Here is a 25,071-nt window from a genome sequence, read left to right as displayed (position 1 = left end):
GTATATGTTGACATAACATTGCTAATGATAGATTCCACCCCTGACTTATGAGACAGATGGCAGTCAAAACGGACACACTAAAAGCACTGGAAAATTACTTCTAGTCCACATGTATACAGTGTATTTGAAACATGAATGCCATGTTTAGCCTAAGGTCTTCTCATCAGATATAGACAGACAGACAGATAATAGAGAGATAAGTACATAAGTATGTATGTGAAAGTATACCAAATTCCTTTAAAATTCAATATATAAAATGCATGTGGCCTCAAATATTTTGAGAAAGATACACATGGTCACATCAGTTTGACTGAACAAAAGCTTTCTGATTAACTCAAATACATGAAACTCAAGAGTTTAGTTTCCTACAGGCTCTAACACTCGAATTCCAACTAGAGATCGAAAAACCAACCAACCAACCATCACTGGCCATCATTCAAGGGCTCACAGTCTCAGGAAGAGCAGTGACAGAGACCTGGTGGCCACAGAGAATAACACTGGAGTCATTAGGCTGGCTCACCATGGTCCCGCAACAGAATCATGGGACTACATAACAACAGAAGGCACAGAACCTACACTAGGCCTCTGTTTCACAAGAAGGATGTAAACTCTGAATCATACGGCCTATACAGAACACACAGATGGGAGAGGCAAAGAGAACTCCTACCTCTATGGGCAGAAGATGACAGCTTTACAGCAGTGTTTTAGGGTCGTCTTTCATTTCCTGAGTCAATCTTACTATGGAGCCCAGGTTGGCAGAGACCTTTCTCATGTGGCCCAGGTTGGCTCTGAACTCAACAATATTCCTGCCTTCAGCCAGCATTCCCAGCTAATACTTTTCTTCCTCACATTTTCTATATTTTCTTTAATATGTTATTATAATAATTAGGAGGAAACTCACTGAAATATATTCAGTCATTAAGTAGTAAACATACAAAAACATATGTATTCTTATAAAAACTTTTACCATACAGTCTAAATAGTTTTCAAATGTGTAAATTTTAATAAGACTGTAAAAAGTCATTTGGGAAAAAACACTCACATAAATGTCCTAGACAAACTTAATGTATTAATGTCATAAACAAACTCAACAGAAAACAAAAAGAATAAAAAATAAAACAGAGAGTTGGGGTCATGCAGTCATGAGGCTCTGGACAAAAAGAATTACTTAAGAGCTAAGTGTCAGGTGTCAGGGAAGACAACCTTGACAGGAAAGTGCCTACCACACAAGCACTAGGGCCTGTCCTCAGTCCTGAGAACCCACGGGAAAAAGCCAGGCCTAGTGAGTGCAGCTCTGGAGAGGTGTGACAGCAGATCCCTGGGACTGCTGGCCAGCTAGCTTAGCTTAATTGGAGAGTTCCAGGCTAGTGAGAGACGCTGCCTCAAAAATAAAAGAGGAACAACTCTCAAGGTTGATCTCTGACTTTCACACACAACCAAAACACACAAAGATATGCACATAAGCATGCACATACATAAACACACACATACACACACACGTGTATAAGTATAGACACCTAAATATACAAATGCACACAAACAGAGTATTAATAGTTATCTGTGGATAGTGATGTTTTGTGTCAATTTTGAATGTATTTTTGGACTTATTTTCTGTTCTTTACCCAGTGAATAAGCATGTCTTCTGCACTAACAGCAATAATGGAGAAACACAGCAAATACATCAGGAGCTACCCAATAGCAGTTGTGCTTCTGTGGACACAACACAACACTCTGATATCTGTGACCATTTAAGCCAGGGTGAGTGAGCGTCACCACTGTATCAATCCCACTTATTCCCTGAGTGCTCTGAGGACTCCATGTGGCCAGCACTGTGATGAATGTTGAGATGCAGCGGTTGTGAGTGCTGTAACTGGCCATCTATAGCACACAACTCCACACTCGGTAAGAAAAAGCTACAAATAGAATACACACTTTAGTATTTTGCATATGAGTAGTTAAGTAAAAGTGAGAACAAGCAACAGGCAGATTATTGAGACAAACAGAGAAGGCTGGCATGGCGCCCCATCCAAACCACCTCACACAGTGGGAGCCAACTCAGGTTCTACAAGATCCTTTCACGCTTGCACTTTTTTGTATGAAATCACTTCTCTTTCAGTGCCTCATCATTTGTGTATGTAATAAGTCTTTTCATTAAATCTTAAACTGAGTGAACGAGACAGCATGTCCATTCAAGTAAAGAGCCATTCAAAGAGGAGCTCACCAGGGATAAGGGCAACGACCAAGAAAGTAGACAGAAAAATGCTCACCAGCAATGCCCCAGTGCCTTTCTAAACCCTGAGCACCGTCACCCCCACGTCTCCTCCGCCTTTATCCTCCAAATTGTGAGACTTCACTGCGAAGGAAAAATGACCCCTCAGCCAACTAGCCTGAGATTTTTTTCCCCACTTCTTCAAAGTATGCTTCCGGCTAAACAGATGGCAGATGGGATCAGAAACTGAGCTGCTCCGTACTTTATTTCTAAGCCTGAGATGGCCACCCTTTAAACTGCCTGGCTTCCCTTCTGACCCTCTTATTCCCTTAGTGCCACTCAATGAGCACGCGCAGTCAGGCCACTGGCAGTTCCCTCCTGTTTATCACCCTCCTCCCTGTGCAGCCTGGACCGCAGACTAGCGACTAAAAGAGGTTTATAAACTGGCTTCCCTTTTTATTCCTCTATTTGTACCTGGTCATAGGTTCATTTTGGTTTTTTTTTCCTTCTTTTCTTTTTCTTTCTTTCTTTTTCTTTTTTTTTTATATGATTCACTTTTCAAAGAAAGGGATAAAAGAAAAAAAGAAAAAGAAAAAAGGGGGAAAAACTGTTAGCAAAATAACTCAGGAAGGAAATAGCACTCTGCTAATTTGATCAGATACACTATATACTCAGGCTAACTTGTCACACTGCAGCCTATCATCATAGATAAGTATTAACATCAGTCATTAAAAAGAAAGTGAAAGAACAAGATGTCAATCTTACCAATATTAATGAGTGTGTGGGGCAACTACAGAGAGACAGACAGACAGATGCAAGACAGACAGAGAGGCACTAGAGGAGAGAGCAGAGGTTGGTCTTGTTGAATTTTAGCAGTTCTCAGTTAAGTGCTAGTAGGAATTGTGAAATTCAAAGCCCTCCATGCACAGCCTTGTGCTCAGTCTCACTGGTTCCCAGTGTGAGGTTCTAGTGAGGACTAAAGGCTCTGAGCAGTTCCACCTGCATTTCTACAAAGAAGTAGGAACTAAGCAACCAGGCTAGCGGCTTGAACCAGAAGAACTCCAGTTTTAGCTGGCAATGGAAACTAGGCTTAGTAAGTGGTAGGGATACAGGAGAATCTATCCACCATGAGAAGCTACATTCCAGAAAACTTCTGTAGTCTACAAACATATTTGCATGCATACAGCATTTATCCAAATTCACAGTTGTCTACAAGAGACCTTGAAAAAGCATCACAGAGGAAAACCTGGCCTAGTGTAAACCATAGTTAGTTCAGGAAAAGATGTATATGTGAAAGATGTATATGCGACTCTCAAATTTTCTGATAATGATCTTTTTTTTAAAAGTACCTATATGGTCTTTAAAAAATTTTTTTAAAGATACCTACAAACTTTTACAGAAAAAGCTTCTGATGGTCTTTTGAAAGACTTTTCTAAGCACCTTGCTGATATTTTCCTCTTTCTAAGGTCTAGCAAGTACTGATAAAAGCCTGAGTCACCTTCCTGGAGGTTTCTCAGGTAAGCATCTGGAAGCGTCTAGCAAGAAGGAAAAGAAAGCAAGGAGCCTGCCTCAGTGTTCAGAGACAGGACAGTCAAAGGAGGGGGAAAAGCAAGCAAGAAACATTCCCCAGGTGTGATGCCGGGGCGCATGACTGGGTACAAGTCCTGACTTCAACGCTCTTAAAGTTACCGACCTGAATTAACATCCTGGATGGCCAACCTTAATCAGCTTCTTGTAATATATGAAACTCAAGAAAATCCTGGCCAAGAGAGTGTTACTGCTATAAACACTAGAAGCTGGCACCAAGAGCTTAGCTTTGTCCAACCCCAGAGATGCCCTGGAGGACAAGGCATCTTTAGTAAAGCCGGAAGACACTCACCAGATGCTTTGCCTTTGAGCGTTCCTCCTCGCTGGATATTCTTTCCCGCAGGATAGCTCTGGTCAGCTGGTCATTGGCTGCAGCCCTCTCTCGCTCTAGGTCCCTGGCTTGCTTAAGGCTGAAAAAACAAGAAAAGCAATAATATTCTGATATTAATTATTTTAACTACTGAAGTTATTTTAGATTATTTAATAACCTAGTTAGAAAAAAAATACTTTGCTGGCTGACATTATGTTAAATAATTGAACAAAAAGACAGAATAAGACAGTCATAAATTCAAAACCTGAAATCATCTTGGACCATAATCTACCAAAATTTTATACAAAACGTAATCCCCCTGCAGCCTCTACCCACACATTTGAAACAACAGAATTCCAAGACAAGAAGCTATTGATTCAGCTGACAAAGTATCCAAATTTAATAAAGTTCTCAGGTAAAACTGAAAAGTTCTCCCCTACGAATCTCTTCACTGGAGCCTCCACTTGATCTCAGTAAGTGAAGAGCTTGCCACAGAACAAGGACCTGCGTGTACTCCCTCCAGCACCCACACAAAAGCCAGAGTGGTGCCATGTGCTTGGGATGCAGAACTTGGGGAGCAGAGACAGGAGGATCCCACAGCCTGCTGGCTGGCTAGCCCAGCCCACTAGCATGTTCTAGGTCCCAGAGGGAGGTGCACACTCAAAATCCAAAGCGGACAGCGCTTCTGAGAACTATAGCTGAGCTACATTTCTGACCTCTCTGTCCACATGCACAAAAGCAGTGAGCTACCTTTGTGACAAATATATGAAGGCTTATCATCATTTTCATCTCAAAATTGAGTCATTTACTTACTAAATGTGAGTTGGGCACCATGTTGAGCATGGAGGACACAGTAGTGTGCCACGTGTTGAGATCCCCAGGTTTCTTATCCTACTTTTAAGCAGGGGTTGACTAGTAACACATAGAAGAAGTCTCTCCATGCAGTGTTATCACTGCATCTTCCAACAACTGCCATATGCAAATACAGCCTGCAGCAGCAGGCTCCAGACTGCTGGAATGGTGGCTCTCCCCTTCCTTAGCTCCAGCAGGCACCTTACGTTCCAGACATGCTCTACTGAAACAAGAAGCCAGCAGTAGCAGTGTCAGGATCTGCACACTACTAATTCTGGTAATGAAGCCTACAATTGCATTAAAGTGATCCACAGCCTCACTGCGCAATTAGGTCCATATTAAGTTAAAATCTACTCAACCCCCCCCCCATTGTATATGATAAAGATAAGTGCCCTTGGCACTGGATTGTGCCAGAATGCCTTTCACAGAAAGGCGCTCAGAAGCACTGAATGAAAGATCATTTCATTCTAATCGCGGGGACAAAGATTTTCTGATTGCCTTTTCTCTTTTCAAAGAATAACCCTTCTATACCATGGCATCACCAAAGATGTAAGCTATGCTTTAAAAGGAGGTGAAATTGTCATGTTGGTGTCGTTCTGAGTGAAATTTTCTGAGTGTGAATGGTGAATGCTAAATTTTACTTGGGGCTAGCCTATCAAAAGGACCCTTGAAAAGAAGTAGAGAACATAAAATTCTTGTTACTATTTTAAAGTGTCACATCATGCTGACCCTGGCTTTCTTAGAAATAAAGTAAAACAGGTAAAATTATCTTGTAAAATATATCAAAAAGTATGCCTTTTCCGTAGGTGCTAAACATGTTTGTTTCTTTCAAAAAAAAAAAAAAAAACAGAAATAAGTACAAATTTACTCCATTATGAGATCTTCTAATTCAAACGTACAATAAAGTGTAGGCAAAGCAAAAATCTCTAAAATATTTATAAAAGACGAACAGCAGGGCGTCAGCCACTGACTCCATTGGATATAGAGGGGTAATAATTCCAAATGTTATTGCCTCCCCAGATAAGGAGCTCAGAGTGAGATCTACACAGCAGCTGGAACATCTGGGGAGTTGTTGGAATGCAAAGTCCCAGGCAGTACCTCACATCTAGGCATCAGAAACGCCAGGATAGTATCTTAAAAATGCCTTTTAATCACCCCTGCCCCAATGATTCTGATGCACAGCTCTATTCACAAGTACATCCTGGAGACATGTCAGAGAGAAGGAACATCGCAATGCAGTGGTCCACATGAGGACACTGGTAACTGCTAAGGTTATCTAGCCAGACTGCAAAACTATGTGTTTAAAGCACTTTAATGGGAATATTGCAACACATTTTTAAAAGTAGCCTATTTAACATTTGCATGAAAACTAAAATGAAAAATACTGCATTTCACCTGTTACATGCCAAAAAGTATACAAGGCGTTTCACATGTACACACATATATGTATGTGCATTTATATGCAAAAGTGACACTGATTCATAAACATGGACTATGACTCTATATTTGGTGTTTTGTGTAGCCAGTTTTAATAATGAGTATTTTTCTAGGTGAATTTACTCATATACAGTGCGAGTTTAATTACAAATGAGGATATAAGTGGTTTAACTCAGAGGATCATAAACTACTGCAAATGAAAGCAAAGAAGCAAGCGAAAGCACATGAAAGTCTTCAACATTTAAGCAAACACCACCCATCAGCCTGCTGTGTATGAAGACAAACAAGCTCGGGTGCGGTCTTGGGTCCAAGGCAAGGCACTGAATCCACCAACCTAAGCTCTGCTACATGGATTGGTAGTAAGGCCTACCTTGTACATAACCAGAGCATTTAGCACAGGGCCACAAAGGTCAGTAACTCAGAGTGATAATACAATACCCTCACTGTGGGGACAGCAATACACGGAAGCAGAATGTTCTGATATACAAAAGAACTATGCACCGAGTAAACTACGTACGTGTAGTGGCTTCGGCCTCAAGTCTCTCCCTCCCCATTTCCCTCCCCTTCTCTCTCTCTTTCTCTTGCCAAGAGGAAGTTTTACTTGATTCTTTAACTCTTCCTCAAGAACTTGTAGAGGCAAAAACTTACCCACCTGCAACTAGGGTGTCCTGTTTTTTCTTTTGTCTGTCTGTCTTTTTATTCCTCTCATACAAAACATCTTGAGTGCAGTTTCCCTTCCCGACTCTCCTCCCAGCCCCAGCTGCCACCGCCCCACCTGCCCCCTCCTGCTCCCCGGATTCTCCTCCTCTGTCCTGTTTCCCTTCAGAAAAGAGCAGGCTTCCCAGGGATATAAGCAAACACAGTATAACAAGTTACAATAGGACTAGGCACAAACCAGCATCTTCTCAAGGCTGGGCAAGGAAACCCAATGAGGGAAAAGGTTCCCAAGAGAAGGCAAAAGGGTCGGGGCACCCCCCCTTCTACTGTCAGGGTCCCACATAAGGACCAAGCTAACCACTATAACATATTTGCAGAGGACCTAGCACAGACCGATGAGCCCTGCTTAGTAGAGATCTCCAAGGTGGCCTCTCTCTTCTCCTACTGTTTGGCTGTGAGTCGCTGCATCTGCTCTCATCAGTTGTTGAAGGAAGCCTCTCTGATGTCTTTTGAGCTAGGCGCTGATCTATGAGCACAGCAGAATATCATTAGGGTCATCTTATTGATTTTTTTTTTCCTATCCTAAGTCTCCAAGCTATCCTGCCTGGGTTCCCCATCACCTAGGCCGTGTCAGGCGTGCGCTTCCCTTTCATGGCATGGGTCTCAACTTGGGCCAGTCTTTTCGCTGATTGGACACCCGACAAGTTCTGCACCTCCACTGCCCTAGCACGACTTGCAGAACGGAAAGATTGTAGTTCAAAGATTTTGCAGCTGGGGAATCCTGCTTTTCCAAAGGCTTCTTTCTAAATCGGAAGGGCCTGGTCTATTTTTGTGAATGGCATATCCTTGGTATTTACAGCTGCCTGATGCACAGTAGGTGCTCAAACATTACTTAAGTGTATGTATAAATAAGGCATGAGTGGCTGGCACATCCCACTACAGACATAGATGGACCAAAAGCTACAGAAAACAAAAGACTTGTGGATAAAAGAAACAGCTGGAAAAGCAAGCTAGACCCTAAAAGGTGCCACCACCACAGCATGCAGCACATACATGGCACAACCCAGGGTACGCCAAGTGGCCTTTGAGAGAAGGGTGCCAACATTTGGAAACACCAATGTCTAACTCTGACTCTTGAAGATCAAAACATACTGGTACAAACTAACTACAATAAAATCACTTTTTTTTCCTTAATAAGTTTCTTGTGTTTGCCTTCTTTACAATGAGAACTCCATAAGGATGTCTGTGCTGTGCAGTGAGTGCTTAGGAAAGCCAACTTTGTACACTCAGGGAGGCTGGCAGGGAGAGCCAGAGCATACTCACAGTCTAAAGCCATTTGGGTGATGCAATGTAACAAAGCTTGCTTTTCTCAGTTTTAAAGTCAAAGGTTCAACTACATAATCAGGGGTCCCATGCAGCTAAACACTTGTAAACACCATGTCTCAATATCTTGTTCTCCACTGCATGAAAAGTTTTAAAGGGAATAAATGAAAGAAAAGTATCTGCTCTGAATGTTATATAATTACAATTTTCATTTAGTGGACAATATCTTCTAGGATTCTGAGATTTCTAGTATATAACACAACAACAACAACAACAAAAAAACCCTACATGAGGTAAAAAGTAAATGTTATAATCACAATTCATTCAATAGTCACTGAGTGACAGACAGTGCTCCAAATCCTGAGAATTAAATGTGAATGACAGTCCCTGCCTTTATGAAGCTTATTATAAATAATAAATGCATTATTTTTTTAAACAAGACTGCTATAGGGCTACGTGGATGGACCTGCTATTTGGCTTATATCTGCAGGAACTGGCTGAGCCTCAGGAGGAAAGAAAACGTGACTTAGGCACAGGAAACATCAATGGGCCGAGAAACACCCAGAAAGAATTTCCTTTAGTTGCAGTTCTGCAACAGCCTTCAGAATGCCATAGCCACTTAAAATCACCTCTGCAAAGAATGCTTGTTTTATACCAAATTATTTTAGAAGGAAGAATTTCAGATAAATGGTATACCTTTAGAAGTGAAAGCACTACATTGGGGTTTTTTAAATTCTGTGAACTTTCTCAAGCCACCAAAACCTTTCACTGGCACTATTTTTTCTTCAGGTAAGTGTCCTCTTTCACGCACTCATTTACATCACTTCACAAACTACAACTACTTACAAAGAAATAAGAATTGCTGCTTACTGTTTAAAAGCTCCCGGCTCTTTGTGAAGCATGTCCTCCGGTCCCCTTGGCTTCTCCCCTCTCCCCACCCAATTCACTGACCACCTAGAAAGGCCAGTGTCCTGAAACCTGTTCTCTTCTCCCCACCCTCTCCCCAGGGACACAACCAAACTGGACATCTGGGAACACCAAGGCCACAAGTGGAGCTGTGAGGTCAGAAGCAATGTTCTGCCACAAATTCTCTGCTAGGAACAGAAGATTCAGGTCCACACTGGCAAGGAAGGCAGCATTACTGCCCCTGTATGTGGATAAAATGAGGCTTTCTTACTAACTTGGGTCTCTGATGATTTAAGAATTATCCCAAAACAAAACTAAACAGAACAAACATCTGAGCAAATACAGCCCCTTCTTATTTATTGGCATTTCTCACTTATTATTTCAGATCTCCTGGTCTAATATTATTCTACATTAAGCCCCTGATTTAAGTTTCATTTAAATTTCCTTCTTTTAAATACATATCTCTCCTCATTTGAATTCTCTAGAGTTCTCAGCAAAGAAGTACGAGTTTAGTGTAAACTTTTCCTATTTGCATTAAGTAATTGGATAGCTTGCCTAAGCTTAATGAAACAAACACCAGTTGGTGCTGCCCTATACCTCAAGCCCCAGCAACTTAGCTCTTTTTCTCTGCATATTCTCAATCAGGTGAGAGACTTAAGATATAGCAGCAAAATGACTTTCTAAAAACCAGCCAAATCTCTTATAATGCCTCTTTTAAATAAAACCAAAAGAAAAAAATTACTCATTACATTCAACTCATACATCTGGTGTTTAAAAAAAAAAATCCACTTCTCTATAACATGGTCCCAGGGTAAAAATCACCCAGCTTTACTGCCTTCTGAAGAACTTAAAGGCTTTAAAGAAGTGGAAAGGGAACTTTAAAAACAGCTTTAGCTGGGCATCTCTCTATATCAAATTCCATCACACTCCATGAGGGAGGCATTACTCCTACCACTTTTAACAAAAGAAAAACTCAAGAAACGCACCAGAGGCGGGAAAAACTGGGTCTGATTGCCAAAGCCACGTTTCTTAAGCACCCTGAAAGCTGGCTCCATCCTGGAGCGTGGTGGTGTGCCCCTGTAAGCCCAGCCACCGGAGCTGGAAGCCCAAGACCTTGGCTGGTTACAGAAGGAGCTCAAAGCCAGGCTTTGCAGGTAGTGAGATCTTTCCTCAAAATGAGAAATAGGAGGGGTTGGGATAGACTCAGACGAATGAAGAGTGTTTGCCTACCAAGCTGAGATCCTGGGTTCGGGGTGAAGGGGTACAAACAAGGTCCCAGCTGAAATGAGTTTCTAGTGTATCGCCTCCCCCCATAGTCAAGTAAGAATAGAAAGTAAGTCCTTTATTATTCAGACTTATTTTAAAACATACACCTTTATGTACTTTGCCAACATCAAATGTACTTCACTGCTAGCACAATGAGGTCTGGCTCTCTTGGGCAGCACCAAACTTCCTGCTCATGTGCTCATTCCCACACAGTCAAATTTGCCTTTATATAGGTAGACACACAAGTAATTCTATATAACTCCAACTTAGGAAAAGATAACAATATATAAGGCATTATACTTGTGGGAAAAGTGGATAAGAACTTCAGATAATGGGTGAAAATAAACAGAAAAGTGCAATTGTTAGAGATAAAGTGATTTGACTAAATGATTTCTCTAAAATTGAACTCCGACCACTACACAAAGACAAGGCGTACAACATACTGCTGTGCAGCTGACTCCTAAACACTGAAGCACAGAGTGACGGCAACCCCAAAAGTCACTTTTAATAGTTAGAATAAATCTCATTTCAATGTATCATATTTTGTTAGAACATGCTGAAGTAGGACTGAAAAGTCTGTTTCCCATCCACTTTTAAGACAGAAAAGCTGAGCTGGGTAATTCAATGAACTAATTATTAGACTATTAAAAATAATGACAGAATAAGCATATAGTTTTCCATTTATTAGACTTTACAAAAATAAAAATATAGCAAGCTTAGCACTCAACTCAAACTATTTCAAATCTTGGAAAGAAATGTATATGGATGAATATTATAAAATTACTATATGTACATGAATATACATTAATATAGGTCTGCTAAATTCATACAAAGTATCTGTATGTGCGACAGAAGTAGCATTTTTATTCTGCTTAGTTTGTGCCAGGTACAGATCTAGGCGCTTGTAACATGTGAGCATTTCCATTTTCATAACAGCTATGAGTAGACTGGCAAGGAGAAAGAGAGAAAGAGACAGAGATAGAGAGATAGAGGAGAGAGACAAAGGAGAGAGAGTACCAATGTGCAACCTACCAGCACGGAGACCAGTTCTAGAGGAATCAAGAGAACATTTATCTGGCCCTCTGTGTCTGGATGTGTTATTTCAGTCAGCACTCTGACGTGAACAGCCCAAGTTTCTTTCTGCTGTTGCTGGCTCTTTCAGAGTAAAAGCTTGGTCTCCACAGTATGATCGCAGACAGTGGTAACTCTGAGAGTCACCACAATGTGATCCAGGGCATCATAATAGTCAAAATACAGCTGGATAACTGTAGGGCAGACAAAGACACCGTGAACCTGCACTGAACCAAGACTCCAGCAGCCCTGCCTTATGGGCGTTGTGGAAACATAGAACCTGTATTAATCAGCTCTATTAAGCGGCTGGCTAACTGCATGGATGCCCCTGCCCTTGCATGTGGCCCACAGCTTCCTCACTGGGCGGCTACTGCTGCTGGAAGAAGGGGAACCAGGGCAAATATGATCACCTCTGGGGATATCACTTTCATATCACCGTCCCCACTAGACAAATGTCAAGCCCTCGGGCACGGCTGTGACACAGAGGGGCAGTGTGAACAGTGGGCAAATGACAATGTCATGACAGTGCTCTGAGAAATGCTGGAGCTGCTCCTAACACTGAGCTCTTCAGAAAAGCTAGATACACTAACACGTGTGGAATAGATGTGTGCCTTTTGTATGGTTTTGTACTTCCCTTTCTTTTTTCATAAAAATACGTTTTGCCAGGACAAGGATGATGTGAAAGCATGCCACTGCTGAGGCTTGGGAGCACAGCAACACTTCATTTCTATTTAAAAGGACCTTCCAGCTTGTGATGAGGTGCAACCTCTCCCCCTCCAGCTGCAGTAGCCCTCTGCTGCAGAGCTGGCAGGGGGTATGGCGGACCACACACGCATTTAGTCTAAGCCCACCCTTCTCTGTGGGAGATGCTCAAGATCAAAGCACCATGCACTCTTCCAGCCAGCCCAGAGCAAGCATCCATAGGGAAAGAATGGCTGCACAAACCCCTTTTCCTCCTTTTTCAATCAATTACTCTCTGGATTTCTAACCTTGTGATTCACAGGCTGAGTTAAAGTGACTGACACAAGAAGGTTAATGACTGTTGTTTATAAACTGTGCTGCGGAGGTCACCATGCTGCTTCTCTGGGTTCCTGCTGAGAACCTTGATTTTACCTTTTTTCCTATTTCCTTGTTTGGTACAGCTTTGCAAACCCATTATTTTGTAACCCTTATTAAGAGTAATACAACTTATACTGTCTTAACTGCATTCAGTATAAATAATACAAAGCTTTGTGTGTGTGTGTGTGTGTGTGTGTGTGTGTGTGTGTGTGTGTGTGTGTGTGTGTGTATGTGTGTGTGTGTGCGCATGCAGCACACAAAAGCAAACATAATCTAGCAGCCTTGGTCTCTACGTGGGAAGCTGCTCAACAACAACTTCTAACAAATGAAGTAGCCAGGCCAGGCACACCAGGTGAGCACTGTGGACAGTTTCCTTGGCTCACCCTAGCCCTTTGTTAAGAGGGCTTCTCCATGTTCTCCTGTGCATGTTCTCAGGGCTTCTCTTCAATGACAAGACGCCTGAACATCCACACCCACAAGTCACCGGCTCATCTGCGCAGCTGCTTCTCTTCCTCTCAGGAAGAGTCTCTGCTGCCCTTTTTTTACTCTTCTTCCAGGATGAACTGCTGTGTTGGGTGCTTAGCTTATCTGCTTACCAGCCCTCTGCCACTCTGCTTCATGTTGGGGCTTTCTCAACTGTTAGTGCCCTGCTGGTGGGTCCTGGGAGACGCTCCAACAGGGAGCACCAGAGGGCAACCGCAAGACTGAAGGAGACCTGGTGGCTTTGCTGCTATCCTGCCACAGCAGCTGGATCCAGAGGCTAGTTTATTCAAACGTGCAAGATCAATAATCTCCTAGAGGCCCCTCTAGTTTCATTAGTCGCACCCACTGGCACCCTACTCAAATCATGGGCCTCTCTACCAGCTCAGAAACACCAGCACCAGAAGGTGCCACCACTTCAGAGGCTTCTGTGGCCATGTCCAAGCTCCACGTCTTTCCATAGCTCCCAAAGCTGAGGCAGGGACCTCTCCATGCCAGCTCTGCCCTCAGATGCCTTGCACACAGTCCTCCAGTAAGGCCAGGGAGTCCAGAATAGTTCAAGTTAGAATATAGTGAGTATACGTCATACACCACATCCCAAAGATAGGACATGAAAGAAAAGGATATAACATGCCTCTTCCATAAGTTTTATATCAAGTACATACTTGAGATACATTAAAAAATAAATAGAATCATTTCTAGGAATTTCTTTGTAATTTAGACAGTTACTAGGAAGTTAACTACATAAACAGCTCACTTTGTATCTCTGGTAAACAGAACTGCATTAGGATTAATGGATTTTGTTTCTTTAGTTTTGACTTTCAAATGTCTCATGAACAATCCTTACATGAAATTTCTCTGTAAAAATAAGCAGTATGCTTTGTCTCCTTCATAGATCCTACCTACTAGGTGTTTATATTCATAAACTTGCTAAGTCCTCACAGTTGGGAAGAGCTCAGGAGAGCCCTAAGGAAAGCTGTCATTTAATTATCACCTCTGCTCCAACTCTCCCTTTGTCTTCTTCTAGAACTGAGGCTATCTGATCACATACAATCTGCACAGGGACCTAAGAAGCCAGGATACAGACTGAAGCTGGCTACTGCAACAAGTATGCTTCTCCTTATTTTCATGGCTACTTCCCTGGAAATATCTCAAGAGCTAAGAAACATGCTTAGGTGTCACCAGACAACAGTCCTGCAGCATCATATGTCCCACTTCCCATCTCCTCACACCACACCCACCGGAACCAGCTGACAGCGATGGACACCAAGCATCCTCTCAGGAGCATCCCTGAAACTGGGTTCACCTCTGTGCATTCTTGTGCTACATTAAAACCAGCCTCCTGGCTCATACCCATTATCAGGCTCTTTGAAGAAAAACTAATTGGAAATTAGATAGGAATTGAAAGGAGAAAAAAGAAAACAAAACAACAATAACAACAAAAAAGAGGTGACAACCCTCCAACTCACTTCAAATCTTTCAACTTTTAATTTTTTATCATATTCTACATTTTAACAGTTACTTAAAGAACTTTAGAGTAAAGGCACTATATTAAAAGCTAGAGTGCAGGTGGCAGGTGTGGTGGCACAAGCCCCTGTAATTCTAAAAATGAGAGGCAGAGGTAGAAGCAAGAGATTCAAGAACTTGAATATAGCCTGGACTAAATAAGGAAACCCTGTAAAACAACAAAAATAAAGACTGGATGAGGTGATCTGGCAACAGGGCTGGGCTGGGCTGAACACTAATGATAATGAAAATAATTTTTGTCTATCACCATCTTATGATTGGCTACACATTCCAAGAAAGAAAATTGTGGTCTATCAGAGCGCCTCTGTATTACAAAAATTGAGAAGTCATTGTGTGCACAGAGAAAACAACACAGATCACACAAAGGCAGAGTTCTGCAGGGACAGGCAGTGTGCCCTAACATAGGGACACAGGACAACAAGCGAGGAAGCCAAGGGCCTAAGGAAGCTGTATAAGGAAACAGGACAAACCCTCTCCAAAGGAATGCACAAGGCAAAACTCATTTAGAATCCCTTTCAACAAAGGATAAGCAGCCTCTTAAGAATCAAATTTATATCATCAGCAACAGTGCAATCACTGCTACTCACCAGCTAAGCAGGCGCCTTAATCTGTGTCAGTCTCTTCTGAAGAAAGATGGCCCCAAAAGTTTAACTTTGCAGCCTCTGGAAAAGCGAGAAGTGCCGACGAGGCTTATCTACCCCTTAAGCTGACTGCCCCTTCCAGGAAAAGTCACCCAGGCAGCAGAGGAAACACGGTGGCCACTCCAGCACCACTGGCCTACTCCACAACAGTCAACTTTCAGGCTTCTTTGATACTATCCATCACCGACACTTTGTTCCTTGGCAGATGTTTTATTTCTAGTAATCCCTCTGAAACCATGCTTTAAAAAAAAATTCTAATAAAAATTCATTGATCTGAATGAACACCACACCAAACCATATACTGGAATTCATTTTAATTTCCACCTCAAAACTGAAACGAGATGGAAGAAGTATGCAGATAAAAAGAAAGACCTGAAGGCGCATGTAGCCCCCCTTACTGCTACGTGACGGTAGCTCCGGCTCACTCCCTCCTCTGGGTTTCTCTCTTTCTCCATGATACTGCATTAATGTGTAACTGGCATAAAAAGCCGCACATACAAAATGTACGCATTTCCATGGTTCGGAAATAGGTAAACACCCATGAATACACACTACCATCGAGGCCGTTAGCATACCCATCATCTTCCTAAGTCTTCCATTGCTGGTTTCTTATATTTATTTTTGATTGTGTGCATGCACCTACATGTGGTATGCGCATGTGGACGCAGGTGTCCGCAGGTGTCGGATCCCGGAGTTGTGGTTACAGGCATTTGCCACCCAATTCACCTAAGTGCCAGGAACCAAAGTTGAATCTTCTACAAGAGCAGTCTACCTTCTAAACCACTGGCTCCAGCTCCTCCACTCTTATCAATACCACTGCTGTCGTGTGTACAATTAATAAATAATAATCGAACCTCTTAACGGGCTTCAGTTTATAACACGCCATTGCCAGACCAGAAAAAGGAATCACATTATATCCTTCCTCACTTGACAATTCTCTCGACTCAAAAATGCAATTATAAACATATTTCATAAAGTAAAAAGTACCATGCAGAATTCACATCAAACATTTTTAAAAAGGAAGTTGCCTGAATTATAGTACCCAACAAGTTTGGGGGGGCTGTTTTTTGGCTTTTTAAGTCTAATGTGTAGATCACAGCACGCAGACAGGGACTCAACCTGCAGGAGATATGGTTTCACATTTAGGTTTCCTCTGAGCTTCTCACAAAACGTGATTTCAATGCATTCTAACAAAAGACACCAGATCCATGTGCTGTTTTCACTCCCTACTCTGTTCATTGTGCTCTCTATAGTATGGATGATTTTTAACATGTATGTCATTCTACATACATTTTTACATGTATAATACTGTCTACTAATATAATAGTTGCTATTTATGAAGAGTCTTCTGATGGCAGGTACTTTAACAGGTTTATATGCACAATTTCATTTATTCCTCATAAAAATTCCTCTTGGGAGTTGCATTCCCATATCACATCTAAAGAAAATAAAGCTGGGAAAAGTTAAACAAGTGGCTCAAAATTACATAGGTAAATATGTGTAGCTTTTACACTGAAGATTTATTTTTTTAAAAAATGACACACCAGTCACTACGCCATGACCATGGCTGTATGAAGCCAAACACTTCAAGTAGGGCACTCCAATATACCTTCAGTTCTTATTCTGACATCGGCCTTAACTAGCTGTTCTTTTGCCCCCAGCACGAGCCTTCTGTCTCTCTGCAAAGCATTTGTCCAGGGCACTGTCATGTGGTTCTGACTTTAACTCTGCCCTCATGCAACTGCACAGGCAAGTGCAGTGATCAACCTCACATGTCAACAGGTGACAATAAGTGTTTCCACCCCCTTTTCCACTCACAGATGCCTGAGGCAGAGGATTGCTAAAAACTAAACAAAACAAAACCTTCCAAAATACAACCCTGCATGTAAAATTCCACTAAGAAAACCATATAATGAAAAGTATAGTCAAACTACTGTGTCTAGAAGATACAGTGTGCATCATTACACAAAAACCGAATGCCGCTTACCCCTCAACAATGACTCAAACTGAAAAAGTAATAAATTAATGCAAAAGTTGCCTTTGAGAAGATCAGTGCCTAAGTGATCCCCAAACTGAGTAGCTGGAGACTCTTCCAGACTCCTTCACAAACCAGCAACACAACAGCTAAGGAAGAAAAGCAATCAGTGATGCTGGCATGAGAAACACTGAGCTCACCAGGTCTCTGAAACGGACCATTTGCTGCAAAGCAGCCTTTCAGGGAGAAAACACAGTGGAGTGTAACCAACCAGGGCACAGGGCTGGAGATTAGCTGCACTAACAATATCTTGGGGCACGCTGCCTGTGTGTTACACACACTTAACATCCTAAAAACTTTAAATCAGCTAAGTAAACACCATCTACTTATACAAATAAAACTGTGTTTCCACGATGTTAACAACCATTTCTAAATTTCCACTCCATTTCAGGCCTGAGGAACTGAGCCTTTTTAATTATGCAATATTAGTCATTGACATAGTACTCAAATCCCACGCAGCACGAATCGTGTTAGCTAAACTAACAAAATGAATAATTTAGTTCTGGCCCAGCAGGAATCCACTATGCCACCTTCATTATTTACTTCACAATATCCATTTCTACCCTTTTTGAAATAACATCTGTAGGTATTCAAGATGAGCCCACTGGCTGCCTGTTTCATTTTGATCCACATCCCAGGAAAATTAACGAGCATTCCATCAAAAAGAGTTTGGCTATCTCACAAGTAGCCCCTATTCTCATCATGACCTCCCTATTAAATGTTAATAATCACTAAGGAATAATATAATCAATATAATCACATTTCAGATAAAAACGCATAAGCTTAGCTACTGCCAACGCACACACACAAGAACAATGCATCCCCTTGTCAATTACAAATAGTCCCACTTCTTAGCATTTGAATTTTATTTAAACCAATAGAAAGAGCCCTGTCTTCTTTTAGTAACAATGGGAGAGGAAGTGATTTTAGACACAAAATGTCCCATCATTCCTTTCAGAGGAAGTAGGAGCTATGGCTTCTCACGGTAACTAATAGTATAAAGAAGAGCAAGAAACCAATGTGCTCACAGCGATCCAGAACAAATTCTGCCACAGTGGCGAAGGCTTGAACCCAACCACTGTCTTGCTCTATGAATATCACAAGTCCTCTGCTTCTACCACAGTTCAAGAGGCCTGCCCAGCTTCAATTCCCTGCAGAAGATAAACAAACACTCTGCAGAGTTCAAAAGTGGTCCCTGAATGGGAGACCCTCGTTTTACATCCAGCTAGAATGGTACCAACTCTTATGTATGTCCCAGTTAAAATAATCTGCTAAATAAATAATGATCAGGAACGAAAAACTTGGGACTAAGTATACATTTCATTAAGATGTGTAGCAGATGTTATACGAACGACAAATACTCATTCCATCTGGCTTCTGCTGTAGTCCACTTTCTCTTTCCAAATACCTCAACACAAGATGCTTGGGTTCTATAAAAATCTATGACATGTTTGTGATGTAAACACTTTGTCATATCCTGTTCAGTTCAACACAACTAAGTTTGTTAATATATTTTGACAGACTTGCATAACATCCTAAAATGTTTTGAACAATGCAGTTTAGGCTGCAATGCAATATTAATGAGTGAATAATGTTCTTGAATATAAGGTTTAATATTTAATGATGTAGAGTGCTGCCTAGATTTGATGCAGAAGAAAAATGTGGTTTGAAATCACCGTAGTTATCAGGAGACATGAGAAAGAGACTACAGAAGTCAGGCAAACCTTTAACCTAAACTCAGAAATGGGGTCTCAGGAGTGGAATTGATGCTTCACCAACTGAATTTCTAGTACTTATCAATATTCACAGGATCATTCCATTTATCAAGTGTCATTTATCAGAATTTTTAAATTGCTAGGAGCTCATATATCTTTGCCAAGAGGTGGGGGGGAAAGGTTAGTGCAAAAATAGCACTGGGTAGGCTACAGTAAAACACATTTGGGAGAAATCTTCCAGTTGTAACAACATGTTGATTATTCCTCTTTTTTAAAATGTGTGAAGGTGTAATAAGGTACCAAGTTGAAATCAAATTACTTGTCGCCTCATCTTCTATGAGAAAATGCACTTAATCCTAAGTACCACTCCACAGAGGTGGTTCAGTATCTAAGCCCACAAATGGATGATCTACACTCACTAGTAACCTTGTCTTGTCTGCAAACAATGGTGTATTTTAAAAGCAAGCTTAAGAACAAGAGCAGGGCTTATTGTAGTCAGTGAAGCAATACCTAGAGCTACAAAGCTATGAAGGGGACTTTGTAATATTCCTAAACAGACTGCTAATATTATTGTGAACTTAAAAATGGAACACAAGAATAAATCCAATATTTATCTTCATTTCTACTTCACAATGGCATGCCAATAATCACAATGCATAACGTATCTGCATTTATCAATATAACCTCTCTGAGACAATACCTTGCACACATGACAGTGAAACAGTTTATACAAGCCCCCATGTCACACAAATGAAGTCCATGTGCCCCTTAGTGAGCATCTATGAGGCTCCAGGAGGGCACTGCACACCACTGCTGTGCCAGTTATGAGTACGACACAGAGCACGAGAGCAAAGACAACACCTGCATTGTGCCGCTTCGGTTTTATAATAAAGGAGGAAAAATGAGAACAAGTGTACAAATTAAATATTCTCTATTGTCTAAACTTTCATCCACGTCACATTTTGATAGTCTACAAGATAACTTTGTAATTAGAAAAAGACAAGCTGTCAGAGCTGACGATCCACTGTTTGCTTTGAGCACACTTAGGAGAGGGCACAGACCATCCTGGTGAAACACAAATGGACTCTGCTACAACTACACTACCATTCCCTCCTTTATGTTGTGACAGTGACACAGTGCTGTGAGATTCAGCCATCCTACTTCACTTTAACCAGAGCTACAATTGTTAATTAGTCAAAATGCAGGGAGGGGGGAATGGGGGGGATGGGGGGGCAGGATGCTTCAAACTTTATGTTGGAAAAGCTTTTAACGGGTTTTGTTATGCTTTGTTGGTAGAAGTCCTGATTACATATAAGACATTAATTAGCACTACATTCTGTGTAAATCATTCTGTAAACCACTAAAAGAGCTAGGGTACATGCCCAGTGGAAATGATTCAGCTCCTCCAAAGCACCAGGCTAGATGTTCATATGAGGCCAAGGGTGCCTCTGTAAAGTACAGATTCAGTAAATTGACTTTTCTAGTATGAATGACAGCCAAAAAAACAAAACAAAACAAAACAAAACAAAACAAAACAAAACAAAACAAAAACGTAAGTACATTTTTTGAGACAAGGTTTCTCTGTGTAGCCTTAGCTGTCCTGGACTTGCTTTATAGGCCAGGCTGCCCTCGAACTCAAGAGAGATCCACCTGCCTCTGCCTCCCTGAGTGCTGGGATTACAGGAGAGTGCCACGGCTCCCGGCTATGTAGTACATTTTAGCCTCCCCAAACCAAAATGTTTTTCTCTGTATATATGGGTGCCAGTTCACATGTGTGAGATGTACATGCTGACATACACGTGTGGAGATCCAAGGTTGATGTTAGATGTCTTCCTTGATCCCTTTGCATTTTATTACCTGCAGCGGGGTCCCTCACTGAACCCAGGGCTAGTCTGTCTGGCCAGCCCACCCCAAGGATCTGTTGTCTCCTCCAAAAGGCTAGGGTTACAAAAGGGGTCACCACGCCCTTGGATTTATGTGGGTGCTGGGAATAAAATTCTAGTCCCCACAACTGCATTGTAAAGACTTTATCCAATACGCCATCCCATCACCTGAAATCATTCTCAAATTTAGCAGTTTTTATGATGGCTCTCTACTATATACTAAGAAAGAACACAAAGACTGGAAAATGGCTGGAAGACACAGAAAACTAAGACTATACCCAGGAAACAGAAAGAGGTACTACACATAAGCTGTCTTATTTCTGTGACATTATTTTTATGAAATTAACTTGCATTTAAGTATAACATGTAAGGGCAGTACTAATAGAAATAAACTACAAACTATGCAATTTTACATTTTCTAAAAGCAGAGGCAAAGAATAAAAAGAAGCTATTTACATTAATGTCTAATGTCTTCCTTAGCCTAATCTAGAAAATATATTGTCATTTTAACATATGACCAATGTAATAAACAGATTTTAAATCATTTTGTCATAACTCTGAAATCCATTAAGTTTATACTCTGAACAACCGCCCTACAAGCACATCATAGCATCAATGTGAGGCACCAACAGGACACGGTATATGTTAGAGATTTATCTTCCTAAACTTCATGAAAAAGTGTTCATTAAATACTCATCAGTTTCTACCTCAAGGATTACAGTTGCTCATTTATAAGATTTTTATTTAAAATTTAGCTACTATAAAGAAAAAATGAAACCATGGAATTTGCAGATACATTGATGGAACTAGAAAATATTGTACTGAGTGAGGTAACCCGGGAAGACAAATGCCACGTGCTCTCTCACCTGTGGTCCCTAGCTCAGAATCTATAGATGTGACAATAGGACCAGGAACCACCCCATAAACCAGGAAAGGAAACGGGGACCCCGAGCAGGGGCTCAAGTTTCTCTAGGGACATAGTTGAAAAGAAGAGAAAATAGAAAACTTGGAGAGGGTTTAACTGGGAAAAGGCAGAGGCCAACACAGGGGAAAGGGAAGGAGGAAGATAAGTAGCACTAGGTGCCTGAGAAAGCCATAAGGAGTCATTACAGGTGTGGCGGGGGAGAAACACTTAAATAGTTACGTCACTTGGGGTGGAAATGACACTCCAAAGTACAATAAAACCAGTATCTATCCAGTAAGACCAGTACCAGGCATGAGAATCTCCTTTCCAGTTGTTGGTCAAGACAATCAAGAGACGCCCAAAACAAGACAGGAGGCTGCTGCTGCTGCTGCTAACGCTGCCACCACCTCTCTTGCCTGCTTCCCAGAATCTAATAGTGAATCTCCATTGCTGATGGCACCACACACTTCAAATCTGGGACATGGCAGAACAGAGACGGCCCTGATCTGCAGGCCTTCTCTCTCAGGACTTTCATAATAACGGAAGGCATTACACAAGCTGCCAAGGGAATAGCCCCCAGCCGCCCAGTTAGTGAAGTCACGGCACCTAGGGGAGCAGGCACCACCACCACTCTAGCACAGCAGCACACAGCCTGACTGTATCCTAAATATTTATACCCACAGGTCTCACTCCTTATCACAGAAGCTTCTTCTTGCAGCAGACTCAAACCATACAGAAAGCCACAGATGGCCAAAGGGTGGAGAAAAGAGACCATGGGAGGTCCAGTCCCAACTGACACATCCACAACACAACCCCGACAGCTAAGGCTGAGAGGAAAAGGAGTAAAGATGCTCAGAGCCAGAAGATCAGGACATCTGCAGCAAGACAGCATCTTCCACAGAAGCCAAGGAAGCTGCCCCTATGAAACCCCAACAATATAGATGTGTAAACAAGGCCTGAACAATGACCGCACCAATTGACATGACAATACGGATGCAGGAAATCTCACAAGGCCCCACCCTCAGACATAGGGCTACAGCAATGACTGCTGAGAGAAGAAAAATCAGTCTTCCCAGGGATGAACTCCCTACTTACTTATCCAATACCAAGTGGTCAGCACTAAAAACATATACATATGAGCAACACAAATGGACATGGCACGTTGCATTTACATTTCTAAGTGCACACACACACACACACACACAAACCCACGAATTTGAGAGAACAGGGGAGACACAGGAGATAGTATAGGGGAAGAAATAATATAAATATGTACTCAAATATGAAATTCTCACAACAAAGTAGTAAAACCACAAAAGAAGTATAGCTCCAGAGAGCATCTTCCTCACCAGAAACCATTTCACTTAATCTCTATAGGGCTCCCAATTAGCTTGCCCTTTGATGGCCTCATCCCAAGCATATTTACCATATGTACATAAATGTGGTGGTGATGGCACAGACAAGGGTCTCCTGAAGCTCAAACTGGCCTCCAACTCACTATATTGCTGAGGAAAATGTGAACTCCTCCTAACCCTTCTGCTCTGCGTCCGAGGCTTACATTCTCAAACCTACATTATTGGTGTGCTAGGCAGTACTTTACTCCATCAACAGAGTGGGCCAGTTCTGCTACCCCTCTGCACCTCCTTTCAGAGTGCCATATTATAAACAGCCAGACACAAGGGCACCTCCCCAACACCACCCTACAGCAGCAGTGGCTCCGAGACTTTATGGAGGATATGTAACCTACTGAAAATCATGTTCTAAGCAAGGAAAGCCAAGAATGTAAGTGCACAAGAATCAATCATTTGGCACCAATACCAAATGTTAAGTTTTTATGGATAAATAGGAATAACTGTCTAACTAAAGACCAAGTTAATCTTAATGAGTAATAAATAATACTAAGGAATGAGTCATATCTTATTTCTCCTACTTGGTACTTTTAGAACTTGAAATGGGTCCATCTGAGGACAAAGAAAATCAGTGGCCCCTGTAAAACAGAGAAGTTCATCTAGCTTTCCTGAGCTTGCTATTCTGCATCCCATGCACAGAGAGCTGCTCTGCAGGCCGTAGGAACTGAAAGGGCAGAAGGAAGAGAATAAACAGTCTGTACAACAACTAGAGATGACTTCTGGAGTTAATGGATGACAAAAAGCCGGTGCAGCCAATCCTTAAAGCAATCTTGAACAGAACCTCAAGGCAAGTGTGACTATTATGCTCCATCCTTTACATGGCAAGAAATCCACTATATGAGCTCGGAATTAGTAACCCATAAAAGTCTGGAGCTCAAGCCAACGTGGTGGTCCACAGCTGTAATCCCAGCACTTCGGGAGGCAGACACAGGTGGATCCCTGTGAGTTCGGGGCCAGCCCGGTCTAAAACATACAAGGATGTTCAGAAAAACCCTGTCTCAAAAAATGCCAAAAAAAAAAAAAAAAAAAAACCAAACCACCCCCCCCACACACACACAAAAAAACAACCCAGCAAACAACAACAACAAAGCAGGAACTTCAGGCGTAGGAATTTACCCCAGATACTCTTGACCATCACATTGAACTTGTCTTCAGGTCAGAGAGAAAAGACTGAATAACAATATACATTTTGCATGGGAGAAAAAATTAGTGCCAGGCACATTACCTTATCCTATTTAATCTGCATTTGAAATGAAGCTTTTCCCCGAGGAAACTGAGGCAGCAAAGAGTCACCTACTCAAGATTTACATGACAAGCATGCAAAACCGATCTCTTCAACACCAAGACACAGCCCTGGCTGTGTTTCCTTTCCTTGTAACTCAGGTCAATCTCATAGGACAATAATTGTAAAGATCCATGATATTCCTAGTGCTAAAACTAACTTCATTTGTAGAGCATACAGTGAGTAAAGAGTTCTCTACAGGTGGACAAACAGAATAAAATTGGGCACCACCAAAACCCACTCACTTAAAAACACCATGACAAGCTTCAACGCTGCTCAATTTCTAATTCATTTTTAGCTTGACTTAATAGAATTAACTCAGAATGGGTGCATAATTTAAGTAAGCACATTTATAAACTCTTTTTCTTTTCAAGCTGCAGAACCCTTACTAAAATTGTTCTACCATTTAATGTCATATAATAATGGCCACATCCTGAAGCCTCATGTACAATCCTATCAGCAGTCAATGTTGCAATGATATTAACTCACCATTCCTTTAAATAGCGACTGAGCAAGAA

The 25,071-nt window shown here is 41.6% G+C and overlaps 1 protein-coding gene across 3 annotated transcripts in view; it reads right to left on the bottom strand.

The window, feature by feature from the left end:
• Nucleotides 1-25,071, bottom strand: part of CHCHD3 (coiled-coil-helix-coiled-coil-helix domain containing 3) — a 259,841-nt gene that overhangs the window by 166,363 nt on the left and 68,407 nt on the right. For all 3 annotated transcript variants that reach the window (XM_084787378.1, XM_084787380.1, XM_084787379.1), the window contains exon 4: nt 4,089-4,206. In XM_084787378.1, coding sequence (XP_084643504.1) covers nt 4,089-4,206 — 118 coding nt within the window. The remainder of the gene's footprint in view (nt 1-4,088; nt 4,207-25,071) is intronic.

Source organism: Acomys minous (genome assembly GCF_964271855.1).
Source record: "Acomys minous genome assembly, chromosome: 6".
NCBI classification, from domain to species: Eukaryota; Metazoa; Chordata; class Mammalia; order Rodentia; family Muridae; genus Acomys; species Acomys minous.
Note: the sequence above shows the minus strand (reverse complement) of the source record. Positions and strands in the feature narration are given on the sequence as shown.